This window comes from Eurosta solidaginis, chromosome 1 (genome assembly GCF_040869045.1).
Source record: "Eurosta solidaginis isolate ZX-2024a chromosome 1, ASM4086904v1, whole genome shotgun sequence".
Classification (NCBI taxonomy): Eukaryota; Metazoa; Arthropoda; class Insecta; order Diptera; family Tephritidae; genus Eurosta; species Eurosta solidaginis.
In genome coordinates, this window is record NC_090319.1 from 309,379,767 (window position 1) to 309,405,118 (window position 25,352).

At 35.2% G+C, this 25,352-nt stretch overlaps 1 protein-coding gene across 6 annotated transcripts in view; it reads left to right on the plus strand.

Moving 5' to 3' along the window:
• The window catches only part of Ppcs (phosphopantothenoylcysteine synthetase), a 167,049-nt gene that overhangs the window by 39,651 nt on the left and 102,046 nt on the right, over positions 1–25,352 (plus strand). For all 6 annotated transcript variants that reach the window (XR_010948988.1, XR_010948989.1, XR_010948991.1 and 3 more), the window contains exon 4: positions 14,876–15,061. Coding sequence is in view for 1 of the 6 variants with exons in the window: in XM_067761487.1 (XP_067617588.1) it covers positions 14,876–15,061 (186 nt within the window). In the remaining 5 variants the exon portion in view is untranslated. The remainder of the gene's footprint in view (positions 1–14,875; positions 15,062–25,352) is intronic.

Sequence of the window (25,352 nt, forward strand, 5' to 3'; positions counted from 1 at the left end):
AAGTATAAAAAAGACTGTTCTTATCTCTCTTAATAGTTAATTTTGTATATGTTTGTTTCTATTCTATTAATGTAGTTAAACACCCATCTGAAGATATTTTTTCTGTAGTTAAACAGTTTTAGATCTCGACGCTTGACAAACCACTGCCCACGAATGGCTCGGCAAAACAAAAAGAAAAAGAAAAATTAAATAAGTAAAAAAATGAACAGTATTAGCCTGCCACAACGTCCAATTATTCCTGCTCCCCACGGTACAGTTTTTTTCGACCATGATAGGATCGCGCAAGCGATACACGTTTCCGCATTGCTCCCTTTCGAGTTATCACCACTCAGAATGAAATGTCGCGTTCGTTTATATTAGATTATTCGATTAACAAAGTTTCTTACCAGCATTCTATGGAAGATCGTAAATTTTCACCGATTTTCGAATTGTTCTCAATTAGTGACGCCAGATTGTGAAAACTTGAGGGATATCTCACTATAAAACTTATGAAAAGGGATTTTTTTTTGTCTTCCATATAAAAAAAGTGATTTTATTGTAGCAAAGCTAACTAAAAATAATCAGCATTATTTTATCAGTAGCATAAAATAGGCACAATTTCAACAGAAAATATATATTTATATCTGGCAACTCAAGAAAAAATTGTCATTATTTATTTTGCTTGGCCCTTCATTCGTGTATTGCACAATTCATAACAGCATACATTTATTTAGTACGCGAACTTCCAACTTTTCTTGCGAGCAAAGCATAAGAAGAAGAATTCGACATTTGCTTTAGCTAAGGGTGCTTTCACACTTTGCAGGTGAAATTAATGTTCCCACTCGTTGTATCTTTTCTAACATTTTTCACAGAAAATCTGCAAATTAGCCCTCCGATTGATTGTGGCGTCTGGCCAGACGAGAAAGCTTTATTTTCGTGAATAACTTTACTGCTACCCACCCGATCATGGCTTTAGTGACTTTTTAAGTTTAGATGCGGTCTTTATAATAATTCCGAAATCGATATTTTTTTCTTTTTATTTTATCTGTTTTTATACTCAGCTGAGTATGTTAACTTTGTTCGCATAACGGTAATCCGTAAGTGCCTGTGAGCTCATCTCAGATCGATATTAAAAATGAACGAAATCGGACTACAACCACGCCCACTTTTTCGATATCGAAAATTTCGAAAAACCGAAAAAGTGCTATAATTCATTAACAAAGACGGTTTCATCAAAAGCGATGAAACTTGGTAGGTGCGTTGACCTTATGACGCAAAATAGAAAATTTTTAAAATTTTGGACAATGGGCGTGGCACCGCCCACTTTTAAAAGAAGGTAATTTAAAAGTTTTGCATGCTGTAATTTCGCAGTCGTTGAAGATATCATGATGAAATTTGGCAGGCACGTTACTCCTATTACTATATGTGTGCTAAATAAATTAGCAAAATCGGATGACGAACACGCCCACATAAAAAAATTTTTTTTAAGTCATATTTATCAAAAAAATTAATATCTTTACAGTATATAAGTAAATTATGTCAACATTCAACTCCAGTAATGATATGGTGCAACAAAATACAAAAATAAAAGAAAATTTCAAAATGGGCGTTGCTCCGCCCTTTTTCATTCAATTTACCAATCCTTGTGCAATTTGGTAGGTGCATAGATTCTATGACGATAACTGTTTTCTGTTAAAATGGGCGAAATCGGTTGAAGCCACGCCCAGTTTTTATACACAGTAGACCGTCTGTCCTTCCGCTCGGCCGTTAACACGATAACTTGAGCAAAAATCGATATATCTTTACTAAACTTAGTTCACGTACTTATCTGAACTCACTTTGTATTGGTATAAAAAATGGCCGAAATCCGAGTATGACCACGCCCATTTTTCCGATTTCCAAAATTACGGAAAATTAAAAAAATGCCATAATTCTCTACCAAATATGAAAAAGGAGATGAAACATGGTAATTGGATTGGTTTATTGACGCAAAATATAACTTTAGAAAAAAACTTTGTAAAATGGGTGTGACACCTACCATATTAAGTAGACGAAAATGAAAAAGTTCTGCAGGACGAAATCAAAAGCCCTTGGAATCTTGGCAGAAATACTATTCGTGGTATGACATACATAAATAAATTAGCGGTACCCGACAGATGATGTTCTGGGTCACCCTGGTCCACATTTTGGTCGATATCTCGAACAAGCCCTCACATATACAACTAAGGGCCACTCCCTTTTAAAACCCTCATTAATACCTTTAATTTGATACCCATATCGTACAAACACATTCATTCACTCCTGGTCCACCCTTATTGTGATATCTCGAAAAGGCGTCCACATATAGAACTAAGGCCCCCTACGTTTTAAATAATCATTAACACCTTTCATTTGATACCCATATCGTACAAACACATTCTAGAGTCACCCCTGGTCCACCTTTATGGCGATATCTCGAAAAGGCGTCCACCTATAGAACTAAGGCCCACTCCCTTTTAAAATACTCATTAACACATTTCATTTGATACCCATATCGTACAAACACATTCTAGAGTCACCCCTGGTCCACCTTTATGGCGATATCTCGAAAAGGCGTCTACCTATAGAACTAAGGTCCACTCCCTTTTAAAATACTCATTAACACATTTCATTTGATACCCATATCGTACAAACACATCCTAGAGTCACCCCTGGTCCACCTTTATGGCGATATCCCGAAATGGCGTCCACCTATATAACTATGGCGCACTCCCTTTTAAATTACTCTTTAATACCTTCCATTTGAAACCCATGTCATACAAACACATTCCAGGGTTACCCTAGGTTCATTTTGCTAAATGGTGATTTCCCCTTATTTGGTCTCCAAATCTCTCAGCTGAGTATGTAATGTTTGGTTACACCCGAACTTAGCCTTCCTTACTTGTTTTGTACCAAAGTTGATTATGTCACATTTTGGCGGTGTCGTCTGGCTAGACGAACATAGCCTATAATACCTCATAGTTCGTATTAATTTAAAAATTTATCAATAAAAATTCAAAATTATTTCTGGGTAGTCACAGTGTGCGACGAGTTTCTTCAAAATTTTTGTAAAAAATCAAATATTTGTGGATAAAGTTCAAAGTGTAAAATTGTTGGCCAGACGACAACGCTAAGATGTGCTGAATTTATTCACCGCTAATCGGAGGATTAACAAATGAATGTGTGAAAAAATATGTTAGCAAGTATTTTTCTTGAATATTGAAAATGTTTATAACAAGGCGAAATAAACTTCAATTGCCAAGTCTGAAGTTCCTTTATATTTACAAACGCAAAATCTTGCGTGATTATGGCGCTTTTACAGGAAGGCATAAGATTGTGTTGAACGCATTTGTGTGAAAGATTGTTTATGTGAAGGGCGTTTGAGATAACAATTGCTTGTTGATTACGCGCGTTCCTGTGAATGTGGGAGCGTAGATGCAAATGTCGGGATTGAGCATGGACACGTAGCCGAGACTGTTTCGCTCAGCAATACAAATGTTTCACATTATACCGACTGCAGAGGTACTCTGGTGACAAAATGTACTTTGGGGTAGGTAAAATAAATTTTTTTTGGTATAGCAAAAATGGTGTTCAAGTCATCCAAAAGGATAGACTAAAACTTAAGCTTTTAATATTAATGTTTATCGGTGCCCTATCTTGATTTTATATCTTTATACACACTAACCTGGGTCGATTTGTATGGACGAAAGTTAAGCGATATCGCGCCATCGGTTTTTCGGTAGGATTTGGGCTCAGGAAAAAAAGTTCTACTACCCAGCGTTAGAGAAATATTATAATTTTACTTTAGAATTCTAATGTAGTTCTCTAATTTATTTCGAATCGAAAACTAGGTTGGAGAACTAGGTTAGAACACTAGAAATGCGATGTTATGATTATTGTCACAGTTATCGATTATTTGCACGACATGATCACCCATTCTTAGTGTTATACAAACAAAATAAAAATAGTGGAACTATTACAATTTGCGAAATAAGTTTTTTTATTTATAGTAATAAATACTAGTGAAAATGAATCAAAAAAAGTTAAAAAAGGAAAGCGAGCAGTTTATTGAAGTGCATGAACCAAACGCTTCCTCATCCGTACCTCAAACCAACGCTGAACTCAATCTTTAAGTACGGTTTGATTTTTTATTATAATAGAAAAAGCCTTTGAAATATGTTCATTCCTAATACATAAGATTATAACCAAATAAACGTATTTGATATAATGAAACAATGAAAATTTCGCTGAATTTAAATAATTGAACTTAATTGCGCATCACTTCAAAATTCTCATTCGAAACTCATTAGAATTTGACGCTAGAATTCGATTAGAATTCTAACCCTTTTTTCGATATCGAGAACGAAGTCCCCTTTTTGTCGAGAATGCTATAATTCGCGACAGTTTCGCAAATCGTCCTCTAACCTTCTACCTTAGAGAAATACACTAGAATTGGATTCGTCTTCTAATCGTTTTCTAACCTAAATGTTTGTTGGGTACGCATACCCAAAAAAATAATTTTCGAGCCTGCAAAATAAATGACGAAGAGGTAAATTTTTCGACCAAAACACTCCCCAAAACCCAAAAAAATATTTTTTTACTTCAAAAAACTGTTGTAAAAACGTTGCCGATAACAGTTTTTTGAAAAAAATATTTTTTGGGTTTTGGCGAGTGTTTTGGTCGAAAAACTTACCCTTTACCCAATGGCGCGATATCGGTTAATAAATGGACATAGTATAATACACACAAATCATATTGTGGAATCTTCCACCATTAGGAGATATAGATATAAATAGACAAACTAAGAGATAAACTCTGAGTAAGTGATTATGGCTTGGTACAGTTTTACTTCTAGGAAATTAAAGACTAACGCCCCGATTCTGAGCGTTACCGGTAAAATAGTACCCAGAACATTATGTAACCGATTATCGTTACCAGTTCTTTTATCCGCGATTCTGGCCTAAGTGGTAACGCTGTCATTACCGAAAAACTCACCAGTGTCTGTGGAGAAATTGGAAAGGTAGTTTTCTTCGCTTTCGCGGTTGCCACTTTGGTCCATTTGGACCAAAAATGGTCCCTTCCAATCCCATTTGGTCCGCTGGTCCCTTTTCTTGAATTTTGGTCCTTTTTAGGCAGTAGACACGATTGGTACTTTTCTTTCTTTTTCACTCAGGTAAAAATTCACAATATTGCCCAAAAATTCGCCACACTTTCGTTAGCCGCCATCTAATTTTGAATGTACTGCAATAGAACTCTCACCATAAAAAATTGCTCAGTCAATAAAATGTACCAGAACAATAACATTTCACCTAGGATATAATTTAGGCCAGGCTATAAAAAGAAAAGTGTTGGCAAACACATTGTCGTTAATTGTTGATGAAATAACCGACTAATCAAAAAAAACTTTTTTTATAATAATATTAATAACGGCTAGATATCTCGATCGCTTATACAACACTATGTAAAATATATATATGTATAAAATAAAAATTACTTCTCGCCTAGCATAGCTTATAGCGAGTACTCTGCCGTGAGCCTAACACTTTCAAAACTTATACAAAGAAATTCTATGCATTACTTCTCGTTTGGCACGTTGATATTTAAATCTTTCTCACTCAGCTCAATGAGTTCAAGGAATTCCAGGACTATTGTGGTGTTAAGCCACGCGAGGTATTTGAAAATTGAGTATCCTGGCACAAGAAATATTTTAACTCGAAGACAGAAGGAAGCAAATGCAAAAGAAATTTAATTTCGGAAGAAATGTTTTGTATAAAATTATTCCCGTAGGTACTAGCAGAACTCTTGAGGCCTGGGATCAAAACTCACACTTACTGAACCTAGGCGCTGATATGAAGTTTAAACGTTAAGGGAAAAAGTAAGCATCTATAAAAATAGCTCTAACAAAATCGCCTAGTTTCGTTTATGATTTACTGATTTTTCCACATACATAGTTCGGCAACACCAGAACGCAAATTTTGAACCGTTTCTTACTAAAACCTAACTGCACTACTTATATATTTTATTTCATTGCAATCAACAACATAATTCTAGAACCAAGAGCTTTGTGACCAACACTAGGTTCACAACGTTTGCTTGGTGAAAGACATAGACTTATCCTATGTCAAAATATAGAAACACTTTTTGGTTGCATGCACATATATTTTTTTGATCAGCTTGAATTTGGTAAAATTTTATACAGAAACATCCTAAAATTTTGTATTTAATATTATTAAAATAAAACAAAAATTTGGTCCTTTTTTCGATGAATTTTGGTCCCAAATGAAAACATGGTGTGGCAACCGTGTTCGCTTTACCGAAAATGTCTCACTTGTAGATACCAGGTTAACGAATAAACGGGACGATGTGTATGTATATGCATATTATGCATGATAAGTTTCTACAAAGGTATATTGTAATTTATTCTGTGAAAGTACATAATGTAAACAAATATGTATAGCAAGAGGCAACACTTTTTTACTATTATCTTTACTTATTTTCGCTTACAGTTCTTTATTTTTCAGTTTTGCCTTTTTCTAAACAACAGCTGTTGTGTGGTTATTTGTTATTTATGTAACCACCTACTTTTGTGGTTAAAAAATTATCCGGCTAATTTCGCGGGTAGAATACCAAAAGAGTGTAAAAGTTGCCACATGATTTCGTTACCGTGGTGAAGAATGTTGTTACCGTACTAGAATCGGGGCGTAATGCGGCAGTTACTCACGCACGTACGTACCAAAAACGTGTCAGCTGACACGACCTATCTTATGAGTGTGCAATTTTAACGAAAACTCACTGACGTGCAACGCCCATACGTACGTAGCCCGGAACGTAGAAATCAAAACAATTTTGAATTTTTCCGTAAGAACGTGTCAGCTGATCGCTCTCTCACTAGACAGAGTTTCCTAGTAAACTTTTGTGCGCTAATTTTTGACTGTTTGCAATTTTATGCAAAAACACCTAATTAAAGTTTGAAAAATTGTGAAAATAATTCGAAATAATTATGTAAAAGTGCTGATTATAAATATGTAATCTATTTATACTTATTTAATATGTATTCCGGCCTTTTACAATATCAAAAATTAAATTGGAAAAAGTTGATGTTTCCATAAGCATACGTGCAAAATGGTCAATGGCAACAGTGCTTATCTGTAAACAATACACACACAAATATGTTATGTACATGTACACAGACGCACACATTGATTCCTACGGGCTTGAGAGTTCGTTCAAACGTGCTTCGTACGACAAACGTCCTTACGTCCGGCACACGTCGGTGGGTAACTGCCACTGATGACATGATACGAAACATTTAAGCCGGAGTCATTGGTGCCGTTTATCGTATCGCTGTATCCGTATCCCTAACGTAATCAGCTGTTTATCGTTACGACGGTAAACCAAAACCCAATTGGTTGGCTACGATACGGTTACGACCTTAGCGGCACCAATAATCGATTGCATTGATTCTCATAAGGTTGGTCGAATCAGCTGTTAAAAGGTTACCGATACGGTTACCGATAAAGCACCAATGTCTCCAGCTTTATTCTCTCTCAATTCGTTTCCAGGAATAGGTCTTGAAGTTCATTCGATTGTAAACAAAAGTTCATTCGTTTCCAAGAATGGGTCTTGAAGTTAATTCGATTGTAAACAAAAGTTCATTCATTTCCAAGAACATCAGATGGCTATAGAGTTGCCTAAACTACCCAAAAAAAAACTCCAAGAAATTCGTTCGGTTTCATTATTTTCAAAAAAAATCAGCAAGTATGGTGATAAAAACTTATTAAAATTTATAAAGAAGGCAAAGTTTTGTAGAAATATGAAATAATATATTTCGATTGTGTTGCTTTGCTTTGTTGCGCTGGCACCGTCATAAGATAATGAACGGCTAGCCCCTTTTTCACTTTGATGCGACCAAAATGGTTATGTACATACATATGTATATCCACATACAATAAAAAACGCAAAAAATTTATAAGAAATTACGAAATTAGATCACTTGGTGAAGTATCTGCGTTGTCGTCCGCAAAAGGCTATTAATTAAACATGTTGCGTTAACCTATACGTATACCTACAATTTATCTCAGCTGTCAAAAATGGAATGTCGCAACGCTCCACAAAAACATGGCCTTTATGCATCCATTTACATCAATGCGAAGACTAAGAAGCTGACTTTTATATCAATCGAAAGTTGCTACCAAAACCCGTTTCATGTGCAGCCCTTCGATGAAAGGTATTGTCACTGATAAATTTTCCACAGGTGAATAAGAGTTATTTTTTTCTTCGGATTTGTAATTCTGACAAAAATTCGAGTTTTTTGGTATCCCATTTGACAATCTTGAGTAAATTTTCGGTGAAAATCATAAATTAAACCTTTACCATGTAAAATACCCCAAAGTTTTTCTGAAATGCGCAAATTTGATTTTGAGCATGATGGCATCTATGGCCAATGTTATAAAAAATGCACATTTTCACGCGCTCTCAGAGAGCGAGAAGTTTCATATCATGTCATCATTGGTAACTGCCGCATAAGATGTATTGAAGTAAATGCTCGCATGTATGCATCACATATACAAATATAATAATATATATTTGGGAAACGTATTTCTTATCAGAGAATTGAGTCACATAATGCGGCAGTTACTCACGAACGTACGTACCAAAAACGTGTCAGCTGACACGACCTATCTTATGAGTGTGCAATGTAAACGAAAACTCACCAACATAGCCCGGAACGTAGAAATCAAACCAATTTTGATTTTTTCCGTAAGAACGTGTCAGCTGATCGCTCTCTCACTAGACAAAGTTGCCTAGTAAACTTTTGTGGGCTAATTTTTGACCGTTTGCAATTTTATGCAAAAACGCCTAATTAAAGTTTGAAAATTTGTGAAAATAATTCGAAATAATTATGTAAAAGTGCAGATTATAAATATGTAATCTATTTATACTTATTTGATATTTATTCCGGCATTTTACGATATCAAATATTAAACTGGAAAAAGTTGATGTTTCCATAAGCATACATGCAAAATGGCCAATGGCAACAGTGCTTATCTGTAAACAATACACACACAAATATCTTGACCATTTTGCATGTATGCTTATGGAAACATCAACTTTTTCCAATTTAATTTTTGATATTGTAAAAGGCCGGAATACTATTAAATAAGTATAAATAGATTAAATATTTATAATCAGCACTTTTACATAATTATTTCGAATTATTTTCACAATTTTTCAAACTTTAATTAGGCGTTTTTGCATAAAATTGCAAACGGTCAAAAATTAGCGCACAAAAGTTTACTAGACAACTCTGTCTAGTGAGAGAGCGATCAGCTGACACGTTCTTACGGAAAAAATCAAACTTGTTTTGATTTCTACGTTCCGGGCTACGTACGTACGGGCGTTGCACGTCGGTGAGTTTCCGTTTACATTGCACACTCATAAGATAGGTCGTGTCAGCTGACACGTTTTTTCTACGTACGTTCGTGAGTAACCACGGCTTAAGAAATACGCCGCAAACAGAAATGATTAGTAAGGGATAATTCTCTGCTTTAACTTTGATGCTTGTTATTTCGAAGCATTGGTGTTGAAATGCATTGCATTATCAAATGCTATCAGTTCTTATTGTTTATTTAGGATAATAGGGACGCGTTTCTTATCTGTGCGCTACCAAAATACGTACATAGTTTGTAAGCATGTAGATATAAATATTTATGTATGTATATTTACATACTGAACGAACTGCGTCCGTTCAGATAGAAATAAAGCTGCAGTTACAGAACATACGTACAAAAAACGTGTCAGCTGACACGACCTATCTTATGAATGTGCAATGTGAACGAAAACTCACCGACGTCAAACGAACGTAGGTACGTAGCCCGGAACGTAGAAAGCAAAACAATTTTGATTTTTTCCCTAAGAACGTGTCAGCTGATCGCTTTTTCACTAGACAGAGTTGCTTAGTAACCTCTTTTGCGCTAATTTTTGACCGTTTGCATTTTTATGCAAAAACAACTAATTAAAGTTTGAAATATTGTTAAAATAATTCGAAATAATTATGTAAAAGTGCAGATTATAAATATGTTAACTATTTATACTTATTTGGTATTAATTCCAGCCTTTTACAACATCAGAAATTAAAATCGAAAAAGTTGATGGTTCCATATGCATGCATTCAAACGGGTCGATGGCAACATTTTTTTCGTTGCCACTACGAGCATAAATTTCGCTCAAATGTGTGTACGTACGGCATATGTATACGTACGTTAAGCCGGAGTCATTGGTGCCGTATGTCGTATCGCTGTATCCGTATCCCTAACGTAATCAGCTGTTTATCGTTACGACGGGTAACCAAAACCCAATTGGTTGGCTACGATACGGTTACGACCTTAGCGGCACCAATAATCGATTGCATTGATTCTCATAAGGTTGGTCGAATCAGCTGTTAAAAGGTTACCGATACGGTTACCGATAAAGCACCAATGTCTCCAGCTTTACACACGTCGGTGGGTAACTACGGCTTATGGGCCAATTAATGGTGACTTATTACCATAAAACCAAAACCAGATAAAACAGCTGATCGAACCTACCTTATGTAAATCAATGTAATCGATTAATGGTGCCATACCATAACGCTAACGCCGTAACCATACCATAGCCAACCAATTGGTTTTTGGTTTCTCGCCATATCCATAACCTAAAAATATTTGAGTTGATGAATTTAATAACTTTTTGTAGATTTTATTCATTCTTTTGCATACGTTATGACTAAGAGACTTATCTTTTGTGGAATATGCTTGTAATTTTTTGCGTTTTCTTCATTTTTATGAAATTTTCTCGATTTTTAGGTTAAGGCACCATTAATCGATCTCATTGGAGATGCTTATGGATATGGGCATAGTTACGACTATGGCGTTAAGGTTAAGGAAGTTTAATTGGCCCTTTAAGAATTCTTTCACATATAGAGATTTTTCGAGATTTTATTAAAAGTTAAAACTCGGGTACACTCTTAATAAAAATTCAAAAATTATAGTGTTTTCTTTTCTGAAAAAATTGTTTGCCTAAATAAATGGTAAAACCTTAATAAACTTACTCCTACTCTGGAAAAGTGTCAATTTTTATAGTGCATGAAAGGAACATAAATGGCTACGCCGAGTAACAGCTGATTCTCACAAGCGCGTTGTCAATAATAATAAAAATTCATGAGATATTATTGCCTTCATTTTAATAAAATTTTCTTTGGTAAAAATTTTTGAAGTTACGATAATAAATTGTCACGATCAGCTGATTTAGCATGGTTACACTGCCACACCGTCATTTTATGCAGCGTAAAAGTGTAACGCTTTTGCGTTGCGAGCAGGTAACAATTTTCACAAAGGAACAAAATACCCCGCATAGGAGTTGCCTGTTTTTTAGAATAGATCAAAATATATTTACAACCTTTGTGTATTTACAACCTTTGTGTCCTAAATATGTTAGCAAGAATTTTTCTTGTATAGTGAGAATGTTTATAACAGTGCTTCGCGAAATTTCTTCTTATGATTTTCTTGGAACAAAATTGGGGAGTTGGCTACTTTTCAATATCAGATGGCGCCAGTGTCGCTCATTCTACCATTCTCCATAAAAATACGTGCAATCTACTCATAATGCATAAGCAAGCATGTGTTAAACTCATCTATGTATATGAAAAACTGCTTATTTGTCCGAGCTATAAGCAGTAAACATCTCATGCGTGAATTCTATGCTCATACTTTCTCCATGTAAACACATACTACAACAAAAAAAAGCCGCGTTTGTATTCCAAGCCCTTGTGCATTACAGATCTAGTTATATATTGCCCTCAGTGTATTATTTATGGCTGATACTTGATAACATTCGACCTCATATACGCATTTTCTAATGTGAAGAATGCTTATGTGACGGGGCTTTGAATATAATGTTCACAATTGTGCTATGAAATGAAGAGCACTGATCTAAAAATATAGATAATATAGATACTAAATAAAATGGAAATCATTAATCCTGCTCCATCAATAAATATGGACGCGTCTCTCATGTTAAATATTTATAAGAATTGCATTTATTGCGGATAAATACGCTATTCTAAAAAAAAAATCTTAAACTTTTCATGGGTCGAAGTGTGTAGTGGTAGAATTAACATAGCAAAGAATGTATTCTTTACAATGTGTTGATACTGGTTTGTGCAGCAATACAACTATACTCAACACACAATATATGTACATAGTGTTTTTGAAAGTATCTCGAGATAAGGTTTTAAAAGGGCTGACCAGATGGAGTGATCTTCCATGCATTCACCGTAAATTAGACCGTCCCGTTAATAAAAAAGGAGTTAGCAATTTTTGATGCTTTTAGGCATAAGATATTCGTTAGAATACCACAAATCCCGTGTAAAGTGGCGTTTTAACAGGTTTAGATTTTTTCCACAGTACAATAAAAATTAATTTCCTAAGATGAAGCGATATAGCTATTGAAATAATAAAAACTGGTATAGGATAAAGCCATAGAAATCCTTCAACGTAAACAAGTAGTTTTCCTAAAAACTATTCTTTTGCCTTGGTTATAGGAATGACGTTCTTAAAAATGTATGTAATTTTATTTAAAAAAATTTTAAATTAAACTGACTGTCTCTGCTGTGGATTTCGAGTCGAAGTTGTCAACTTCAAAGTCGTGTTGTCTTACCCGCTGATAAATGTTGCAGGAAATATTCAAAAATTCTTAAAAATCAGGATGACTTTTAACTACTCATGGTCCGGAACCAAATAAACAATTTTGCATATAAATCCAACAACAACGATTTGAGACAGATAAATTCAGATAGAAGTCGGGTTCTACTTTTAATAAACTAACTTTTTCAAAAATTGATGTCGCGGCTTGGTCTTTAGCCGTATGTGTTAAATGAAACACAACAGCGAAATCTGCCTATCCCAGCTCATGTGTATAAAAGTATCACGACCTCTACTTCTCAAGTTTACGAATGATGCAGAGCATTCCCGTGAAAATTGAGCGTGATACGTAGCAAGAAAACTCACTGGATGACGGCTAATAGTTGAACTTGATTGGAATAAAATGAAATGTTCTACAAAACTATATACATAGGTTACAATCTTTGCTACTTAGCGAATGATAAACTCCGTTATCAAAATACACTATCCAACCCCTGTAGATGAAGAAAAAAGGAGATAAGAGTCACCCTGGCCAACACCAACCATCTTTTCGCCTATAACAACAACTTCCCTATGATCCACCCCTGTTGAAACTGCCAATTTCCTCGGACTTCCGTTAGGCAACTTTGAGGACAATTTGTGAGTGGGTACACCTATTGAATGGGGCGAAGCATTGTTAACATAATAACAACATCACCGAAGGGCGATTTACCATTGAAAACAGTAATAATAGGACATACATACATCTTTTTCAACATACCGGTCTAATGTACATAAATGTTCAAATGTTATCAGATATTAGTCAAAACCAGTGACGCTACAGAAACGGCTGAGATAACGATGCATACATCGAAATATGAGTAAAGCTATAAAAGTCAGTGCTTAAGTAGAATACTCCAACAGTTGTATGTGATTTCTATACGGTGAAGTAACAATCAAATTTTTAAGTTGTGAAGTGATTCAAGTAAACTGAAGTTGACACTTTTTTTGAATTTAAAATTATAATGATTGGAAGATTGAAGTGAGTATAGGCAATCTGTAAATCCTCAACATAGTCGTAGTCTCAAAACAAAATAGATTTCAAGTTAGTAGTTACAGATAGCTCATGGGAAATTATGTCAAAAATCTTCTTCTAAATTTTGTACCTAATTTACTTTGAATATGACTACTTATGCGCCGCCGTGGTGTGATGGTAGCGTGCTCCGCCTACCACACCGCAGATCCTGGGTAATAAGCGAACCAAGTTAACGACATTCTCAGTATTTGGTATTGAATTATCGCAAATTCATTCGAAATTTTCGGTGTCGAAAAAGCGAGCGTGGTATCATCCGATTTTACATAACAAAACTTTGCAATTTCAATGTATATTTTTATATATTTTTGCAGCCAAGGCATCTGCAAAGAGTTTTCCTGTGGCTACAAAGAAAAGTTTGATGGATTTTGCCTTATGAACGTTCTGTGCTCGTGCCCTGCGATTGCCAGGCTATGACTCCAGCTATTAGGAGTGATACAGCTGTCACATCTAGAAGCAGCAAGTGGTTTAAGTCCTAGGAAGCTTCTAGTATTTGCCAAGAGGACGGAGTTATTTTATAACATAGGTCCTGGTTTTTGAAAGGGGTTTTCAGTTTGGTCATTAAACAAACTTCTGGTAACACTACGGACTTATTCAGTCTATGTGAGGACCGGCCAGTTCAACCTAACCTAACTGCAACTTCAATTTAAATTTTTGCTGCCAAGGCATCTGCAAAGAGTTTTCCTGTGACTACAAAGAAAAGTTTGGTAGATTTAGCCTTATAAACGACCTGCTGGAAAAATGAGATTTATATGAAAAATGAATAAATGTAAAACTTTTTTATACTTTTTTTATTGCCGGCTCCGCTCTGCTGAACTCATGGCAGAACCATACAAGGTGGCAGCAAGGTGACACACATGCAAACATAAATAAAAATTCCATTTACTTTGTTTTTGTAAATCGATGGACTAACGTCAAAATCGTACTTGCGCCGGAAGTTAAAGTGTCAAATCATATTAAAGAAGTACCAATCAGCTAATTTCTGGCAGTCACCTCTTCCTAGTTCCGCCACGGATGAACTTTAAAGAAACAAACAATAAATTTTTTAAACATACGATAATTTTAGCATATCAAGTACCTGCCTTGCATAAATTTTAATTTGAACTCTGTCATTATTTTATTGCAGCCCACACACAAAATACAGTCCGGTCAAGGTGCTCCAACAATATCATTGCAGTTGGTGCCAAAAATGTTGGCACCATTAGCAAGTCTTTGGGTGCCTCATGCATTTGTTGTATCATTCAAATTGGAAACTGACGAGAATTTATTGATTACCAAGGCACGCGATAGTTTGTACAAATACAACCATAAGGTAAGCAAATACATGCAGTACATATGTATGCACTTCAATTATGAATAAAACATATATATGTATGTTCATATATGCCGATATATATTTAAATACAAGTGGTGGAGCTAGCGGGAGCCGGGCGAAATTGGGGGATATATTTGCTGCTTTCGTTAATAATTAAATTTTTATTATAATTTTCTTGTCTGCCTCATTACTTACTTAATTGACTGGCCAACAACTCGCGCCAGTCGCTTCTTTGTTGGGCTTACTAGCCCCGTTTTGATGATTCCGAGTAACGCAAGAGGTAGCTCGATCTAACAAATATTAAAATATTTTCACAAACTTATCGTAACTGACTCTTGACGCAGATATATGCTATGCATATCCTTTAGGAATGAGGTACACACCTTTCGGGCTACTAGACCCCGAAGTCTTTTTAATTTTTTTTTACTTGATGTCGAAAACGCCGAACTTAAACGAGGTTCAAAATCAAGAGTACCACACTTTATGCTATATATAGAGATGGGATTGTACCGGGTATTTACCATTTTTATGGGTAAATACCAGGAAAATACCCGGTGTATTCCTTTTATGTTTTTTTTTTGATATTTAAAAATCATTTGAATCGAGGCTGCATGGAAATACAATTTAGCAATTAAATTTATACGTCATTTAAAAAAAAAAATGTTTTGATTTTAAACAAACAACCCAGCAAACACTCGGAGTGAACAATTAATCTGAAAGCAGTCCAAACTTTTGTTCGTTTGTACTCGTCATGAACTCATTTTGGAGCCTGAAGTGATTGCTATATGACTTCTAGCACGCTCATATTTTGCCTCTAACATAAGTTTCCTTTCGATATCATTTATGAGCTGTATTGGCCACATATACTGCTAATTTTGAGTTCTTTAATGACACTACTTCCGGGCTTTTAGGAAGAATATTTGACTTATATCCGAAGCGGAAAACGTAGGGGAGAAAAACGTTATAATAAAACTCTCATGAGGATAAGACAGAAATGAAATTAGTATTAGTTGAATTAAATTTTTATTAAGAATAAATTGTCACAGAAAAAGTTCTGAGCTTTTATTCCGGAGCTGCCTCGTTTACTAATCTTAATGTTTTTCGTATGTTCATAATTTCTTCAAATTGGAGTCATAAAAGACTCTTAGGAGATAGCATTTTTGAGGCTGATATTTTTACATATTTCGGACCCATATTGAGCTCCAGACCTGTAAGCGCTTCGAGAATGTTTATAGGGTACACATATTTACGCAAACAAAGCTACTCCTCAAACATGATCATCAAGCTCATAATTTAAGAATCCGAAACCAGTCCAAAATAAGTGGGCGTAGGAGGGTAAAAGAAGATTTAATTTTTATTTAACGGCCTAAAAGCTTCTAACCTAGCATGCGAAAACTATAATTTATCAAATATTTATGTTTGCCAAAGCGAGTTTGGAACAAATACTTTGTTACGACAATTTTTCATTTATTGCTATTCTTTTTTTGTATAAGCATCGACGTTTTTCAGCTCATGGACGCTTGTCGACATTTTTAATTTGACCGCAAAGCTGCCGCGCTCTGTCCTGGTGTGTCCAACTATATATGCCCCCAATAAGCGCTGACGATGTTTAATAAATAGGCCAAATAGATGTCATATAATCAGAGTTTATAATGACGCCAGAAAGAGTTCCAGTGGAGTATAATATGAGATGTTTAAAAGTCGTTTAAGACTCATGTCGGACTCTTATTTAGGCTCAAATGATATACTTTAATAGGCTCATATAGGACGACCATTGCATGAAGGGAAATACATTGATTTCCGCCTCCCAAATGAGCACATAGCGACTGTAAACGCTCTAATTTAGATATTTTTTCTGACTCTTTGACTTAAAATTGTAACTAAAATTTGGGCATAATCGGGTAAGGATTTATTAAAAAAGCTGGATTACAGATTAAAACTAATTAAACCGATAGCGCAATGGATAACTACGCACCAATATCTTACAAATTGGGTGCATTTGGGATTGAATTTGTCTATTTGTTTTCCATATTTTCCAAAATATTATTTTTACTCTTCTCTTGGGCAAATATTTGTGTATTTATCCATTTTTACCATATATAACAAATTTACCAGGTATTTACCATTTGGGTATTTACCCCTTTCCCATATCTAGCTATATAATGTTCGGTTTTACCCCAACTTAGACTTCCTTACATCAGTTGTTTTGAATTCAAACCCATTGTGTAACACCGTTAGCTATTGAGGAATGTAGAACGTTTCATTCAACCCTCATTCCGAAATCCTGGCTACCTCACTGATAAGCACATTTGTTTTTATGTATGCATGTTTTTGCTATTTATCTGTTATGCACTTTCTCTTTACTGTATTGAATGCAGTGTATTCTCTTTCAATTTGCATTATTATTTTTTGTTATTTTTGGCTTAAAGTATTCCCCAGTATATAGTGTTGTGCATTTTAAAATATCAATATTTGCATACACTCACTTTCAAGTACATACAGTGACGGACAAAAGTCTACATGCACTGTCTTGAAAGCCTAATAACTTTTCTGAAAAATGTGATTATACAGTTTTATTTTACACCTTTTTATACTCAGCTGAGCAGAGCTCACAGAGTATATTAACTTTGTTCGCATAACGATAATTCGTAACGGCACAAACTAATCAAGATAGATATAGACTTCTATATATCAAAATGATCTGGGCGAAAAAAGAAATTCATTTAGCCATGTCCGTCCGTCTGTCCGTAAACACGATAACTTGAGTAAATTTTGAGTTATCTTAGTGAAATTTGGTATGTATGTTCTTGGGCACTAATCTTAGATCGCCATTTAAAATGAACGAAATCGGACTATAACCATACCCACTTTTTCGATATCGAAAATTTCAAAAAACCGAAAGAGTGCAATAATTCATTACCAAAGACGGATAAAGCGATGAAACTTGGTAGATGGGCGTGACACCGCACTATGGAAAATAAAGGCCTGTTTCTGATTAAAAATCAATAACCTTTTTATCAATTTAAATAATAAAAACATAAAAAATGGTGATTGGAGTAGTTCCACATATTGTACATGTGGAACCCGAAGGCGTATCTGTTAATACCTGAGCTACTTTGCCATGGCGGCCACCGTGGTGTGATGGCAGCGTGCTCCGCCTATCACACCGTATGCCCTGGGTTCAACTCCCGGGCAAAGCAACATCAAAATTTTAGAAATAAGGTTTTTCAATTAGAAGAAAATTTTTCTAAGCGGGGTCGCCCCTCGGCAGTGTTTGGGAAGCGCTCCGGGTGTATTTCTGCCATGAAAAGCTCTCAGTGAAAACTCATCTGCCTTGCAGATGCCGTTCGGAGTCGGCATAAAACATGTAGGTCCCCTCCGGCCAATTTGTAGGGAAAATCAAGAGGAGCACGACGCAAATTGGAAGAGAAGCTCGGCCTTAGATCTCTTCGGAGGTTATCGCGCCTTACATTTATTTATTTATTTACTTTGCCATCTATCATTGTAAGAAAGAGGTCGTGCTTCATTTGTACTCCCTCATATTCTTTGTTAATTAATGGTGGCCCCAAAGAAATTATTTCACCTTTTATTTCATACACAAGAGCTTTAATTTTCTCGGGAGTTTCTTTGTTAAATTCTATTAATATAGGCCGACAGAAACGAACAGATGAAGGTACCGGATGTTGCCAAACAACATCACCTGTTAGCTCGTTAATTAACGTCCACTTTTAATTTTAATTTAAAAATTTTGCAAGCTGTAATTTAGCAGCTGAGTATGTAATGTTCGGTTACACCCGAACTTAGCCTTCCTCACTTGGTTAAAACATAATTAACTACAAAAATACGTGAAAACAACGGTGACAAAAGTCTACATACAGTACCCAAATATCGAAATATTGTTTTAAATCACAATAACTCTGAAATTGCTAATCAAATTAAGAAAATTTGTGAAATTCAGGCTACCAGTATCACTTATTATCATTTTTACCAATCTTTTGACAGTTTCTGATTTATTGTTTGAGTAAAATTGCTTTTAGATCGTATAACACGATACAGAACATGTTTTAGTATGAAGAGCGTCACGTAACACTAAATAATGTTGTTTTTTTAGTATTTAGTCTGTCCACCGTTAGCATCAACAACGTCTTGACGCCGTCGTTGCATTGAGGCTACTAAATTTGTTAACTCTGCAGGTGTTATTCTGTTCCAAGCTTCTGTAACGCGGGACAGCAACGCTAGAAATATGGTTTTTTTAATTTTCTGTTCTTAAATTTCCCAAACATGCTCAATAATATTCAACTATGAGTTTTGGCGTGGTGTATTAAATTATCTTGGAGCATAGTAAAGTAGCAGTATATGCCGTGCATTTTGGATCGGTATCCTGCTGAAAGATCCAACTTGCTCCGAGGTTTCAAAATATGTTCTAATAAAGGCTTGTATCAAAAACAAGCCATATTAACCTCAATAAATGTCATTCTACCAACTCCAGAAGCCGCAAGAGCTTCTCAAACCATAACACTGCTGCCACCATCGTTTTACAGTTGTTACCAAATTTTTTGGATCCAGTGCAGTATTTTTCTTCCTCCACACTTTTATACTTCCATCGCTACCGAAAGTATTGAACCTTGACTCTTTGGTAAACGAAGGTTTTTTCCAAAAATCCTACCCCTTTTTCATGTGTGCTTTCGCGAACTCCAAGCGAATTCTACGGTTTTTTTATAGAAAAAATATGCTTTTATGTGGTGTTCTGCTGTGAAAGCTGTTCCTAGGTTAGGTAGAACTGGCCAGTCCATGAGGACCTCACATAGACTGAATGAGTCCGTAGTGTTACCAGAAGTTTGTTTTAACGGCCAAGCTGAAAAACCCTATCAAAAACCAGTACCTATGTTATAAAATAACTCCGTCCTCTTGGCAAATACTAGAAGTTTTCTAGGACTTAAGCCACCTGCTGCTTCTAGATCTGACAGCTGTATCACTCCTAATAGCTGGAGTCTTAGCCTCGCAAGCATAGGGCACGAGTACAGAACGTGCTTGATCATTTCCTCCTCCAACCCGCATTTTCTACATCTGCTATCACTGACCAAGCCTAATTTAAAGGCATGTGACGCCAGAAGCAGTGTCCAGTCAGAATACCCGTCATGTGTCTACAGTCCTATCTTTTTAATGATAGAAGCAACTTTGTTAGTCTAAGGTTGTTCGGAGTTTTTTGGACTGTACAATTGCCTGTTGAGTTTGCTATATTTTGGACTCATTTTGAAGCAGAAAGATGATGTCTCGGCGAGAAAGTTGGCTCGGACGCTCACTGCTATACGAATTTTCGGCAAAAAGACTTTTTTCAAAGTTTATTACAATGGTCGTCTTGCTCGACTTAACATATTAGAAGGCAAGCTATGTAACTGGTGCTGGTTGTACACTTTTGTCAACGCTAATATAAACAACGAAAGTAGGGTGTATATATGGACTTATGTCCGTGAGTCAACATATGTGCATGCATAGATACCTATTTATATTATATACATATATGGCCTGAACTTTGTTGCCTCAGTGGCCAGCTGGTAATGACAATGGCCGGTAACACGACAACTTGACAGGCTCTTACAGGCTATCCTTTAATAGCACAAAACATGCTTTGTTGCCTTGTACATTTTACATTTTATAAATTGTTGTTTGTGACAGATTTCTATGTTCTTATGTATGCGTTTAACGAACCGTTTAAAAATTCAGTACTTTTTTTCCAAGCGAAGTTCCAAAATTAATTGTATTTTAAGATCTATATCAGGAGACTTTAAAAATGTACTATTTGAATAGTTTATCTCGATTGCATTAACTGTTTTCAATATCGGCCGAACAGAGGAGTTCACAAGGTACTCCTTTTGGTTACCTGCTCGGTGCGCTGAAAATGCTCACAACAGATAAATATGCCTTTTAAAATGCATGAAAAAAATTTTCGTTTCGAACTGAACGGGCCTTTCCGGTATTTGTGTCAAGATTATAACTCCCACTCAAACTCATTTGTAGAGATGGGATTTTATCGGGTATTTACCATTTTTAAGGATAAATACCGAGAAAATACCCGGAATATTCCTTTTTATATCTTTTTTGGGTATTTAAAAATCATTTGAATCGAGGCTGCTTGGAATTACAATTCAGCAATTAAATTTATACGTCATTTGAAATTAAAAAATTTTCGTTTTGAACAACCCAGCAAACACTCGGAGTGAACAATTAGTCTGAAAGGAGTTCGAACTTTGGATCGTTTGCATTCGTTGTGAACTCATTTAGGAGCCTGAAATAATTGCTATATGACTTCTAGCACGCTCATATTTTGCCTCTAACATAAGTTTCCTTCCGATATCATTTATGAACCTTATAGGCCTCATATACTGCTGATTTTGAGTTCTTTAATGACACTACTTCCGGGCTTTTAGGAAGAGTTTTTGACACATATCCGAAGCAGAAAACGTAGAGGAGAAAATTGTTGTGATAAAACTCCCATGAGGATAAGATAGAAATAGAATTAGTGTTAGTTGAATTAAATTTTTATTAGGAATAAATTGTTGCAGAAAAATTTCCGAGTTTTTATTTCGTTTGTTCAAAATTTCATCAAATTGGAGTCATAAAACACTCTTAGGTGATAGAATTTTTGAAGCTCATATTTTTCACATATTGCGGACTCATATTGAACTCCAGAGCTGTAAGCGCTTAGAGGATGTTTATAGGGTACACATATTTACGCAAACAACCCCTCAAACCTGCTCACGACGCTCATAATTTAAGAATTCGAAACGATTCCAAAATAAGTGAGCAATGTAGGAATCAGAAAAGCGTCGAAACTCGTAGGAGGTTAAAAGAAATTTAATTTTTGCCTTTTATTTAACGGCCTAAAAGCAAAAAGTATCGTTTATCAAATATTTATGACTGTCAAAGCGGGGTTGGAACAAATATTGAGACTGTTACGACAATTCGTTTTGATACAAAATCAATTACATTTGTATATCATTGTTACCCTTCCTATTCTTTTTTTGTATAATCATCGACGTTTTTCAGCTCATGGACGCTTCTCGACATTTTTAATGTGACCGCAAACCTGCTGCGCTCTGTCTGGTGTATCGAACTATATAAGCCCCCAATAAACGCTGACGATGTCTAATAAATAAGCCAAATAGGTGTCATATAATTAGAGTTTATTACAGTTGTTTTAAAGCGTTTTAAGTCTCATGTCGGGCTCTTATTTAGGCTCAAATGTTGTACGTTAATAGGCTTATACAGGACGACAATTGCAAGAAGGGAAATACATTGATTTCCGCCTCCCAAATGAGCACATAGCGACTGTAAACGCTCTAATTTAGATATTTTTTCTGACTCTTTTCGAATTAAAATATTTACTGGGTTAACTTAAATTTGGGCAACGGTATGCATAATCGGGTAAAGATTTATTAAAAACGCTGGATTACAGATTAAAACTAATTCAACCGATAGCGCAATGGATAACTAACCAATATCTTACATTTGGGATTGAATTTGTCTATTTGTTTCCCATATTTTCCAAAATATTATTTTTACCCTTCTTTTGGGTAAATATTTGGGTATTTATCCATTTTTACCATATATAACAAATTTACCGTGTATTTACCATTTGGGTATTTACCCCTTTCCCATCTCTACTCATTTGATAGCTCGGACTACCTTTTTTCCATAAAATGGTATTTCTTACCTCTCTTAACAGTTTGTTATGTTTGATCCTGTTCTATTAATTTAAGTATGATGCTCAGCTGATTATATCACTTCTGTAGCTGAGCAGTTTTAGATCTCGACACTTGACAAACTACTGCCCATCAACGACTCGGCAATAAGAAAGAAATTAAAAATAAATAATTATAAATTAGGTTAGGTTAGGTGGTAGCCACCCTGATAGGAGAAGCTCACTTGGATAACATGAAGGTCCATTGTGATGCCACTTATCGAAAACCGCTTTGGTTTGAGGGCTCGTATTTTGGCAATTTTTATACCTTCGGAGATTGCCTTAGGATCGTTTTAACCATCTCCGTTAAAGTTAGATAGCAATCTATCATATATGTAGCTTCATATGACATTTTCGTTTTTACCAACAGAGTGTGATTAATCCCAGGTTAAATCGATTATTTTGTACATATATTTAATTAGCATGGAGAAAATTTCGATAACTTATAGATAAGCAACTAACTGAAGATTGTGAAAGCGGCCCTTAAACGCTTCTAAAACGACAACAACGATATGCTTTTTGCTTTTAGAGCTCTTTAATGATACAATACAACAAAATAATGAGTTAATTAATATCAATCCACTAATCCACTAAATTTCATATTTCATATTTATTTATTCAGCCTATGATTTACAATAATCTTACAGACTAGATTAACAAAAATTTCTCATATATAAGTAGAAAGTGTTAAAAGATTAACATAATAACAAAAGCGTGATACGGAAAAATCAAAACAATGATCATTGTTTAATGAGTTGATGGCAATTAGAGCTCGTGTGATCGGCCCATTTAGAGCATAATTAGACTTAAACTGATCAATAGAAAACATGTTATGTTGTCGCAAATTCCGTGATGGAACGTAAAAGTTCAAAGACTCCAAAAGCATGGGACAATCGATATTGCCATTAATAATGTCGTAGATAAATATTGTCACGGATATTAGCATCACTAAGTTATCCCATCACTAAGGCGATGCTAAGGCCATGCCAAGCAGTATTTACGTTAATAATCAAATCAAGTATACACATATATAAGGCAGCCCAGAGAGATGTCACACACAGATGCATTTACTTATACGCCTATGTGCGCGCGAGAGACTGTAAACTACAAACATTCACATCAATAATTCAATCTTTATGTATCTACATAAACGAATAAATAATTGCGTCTACACATATGTACCATGTACGAATACGAGCAGCGGAGAGTCAATGCGCAAACACATGCATATATCTGAGAAGTTTGAGAGCTACTGGACTAGTAGATTCTGGAAGCGCCTAAAAGAAGTATAAAATTGTGCAATTTTAGTTATAGCTGAGAAGTTTGAGAGCTCATGGACAATGCTAGTACATTCTGGAAAAATGCGAACGAGGAAACCAAAGGGTATAAAAGGCAACAGATGAAGAGGCGCTGGAATTCATTTTGAGTTGAGCAATCAATCAGTTATTGATTAAGCACGCGATCTGGCGGCCAATAGTAGAGTTCAATTTGAGTTATCAATCAGTTTGGTTATTAAGCCAGCGAGTAGCAAAGTATAAGTGTCATTGTGAAGTACTTTAATAAAGGCCATTTTTTACATTATTCAATATTGGAGTTATTTATTCAACAGTTTAGTGATTCGAACTTAGCAGAGGATTGCAAATAAGAGGATTTGCAAGTAAAATTCGTTACAATATTATCGATGAGATAACCCTTCTACTCTCTAACGTATGCATATTTATTAGCCTACACCTTGAAATATATGAGGGGAGGAGCAAATCAAATCTTATATCAGATAAACAGTATTTCATAAATATTTTTTGTACACGTTCAATCCTTTTCTTATGTACCTCATAATAGGGACTCCATATTATGGAACCATATTCAAGTCTAGATTGTACAAAGGCATTTTACAATAGCTTTTTAGTATAAGGGTCCTTAAACTCAGATCCATTTCTCTTAATAAAGGCCAATAGGGAATATGCCTTGGGGATTATAAAATTTAGATGCTCAGTAAATGTAAACGATGAGTCGAATACAATACCCAGATCTCGGATTTTGTTCACCCTAACTAAAGGCATGTCACTGACGTAATAAGTTGAAATCAACTTATTATATAATTTTGAGTACCTTACGCAGTAACACTTGTTGGCATTAAGTGCAAGCATATTTTTACAGCACCAGCCATTAAAATTATTTAACTCTGATTGAAGAGTGAGAGCATCGGACTCATTCTTAATTTTGAAAAAGATTTTTAAGTCATCAGCGTAGAGGAGATAACTGCATTGCTTGAAAGAAACACGTCATTTATAAAAAGAATAAAAATAAGAGGACCTAGGATACTTCCCTGAGGCACACCTGAGGTTGCTACGTATGGTGATGATCTTACATTATCAATGACAACAAAATTTACTCTGTTAGATAAAGAGGAATATATCCACTGCAAAAATGCGGAATGGAAACCCAATTTTTGTAATTTTGCCAATAAAGCTCTGTGAGATACTCTATCAAAAGCTTTAGATATGTCTGTATAGATGCAGTCAGTTGACAGCCATCTGTGAAAGCCGA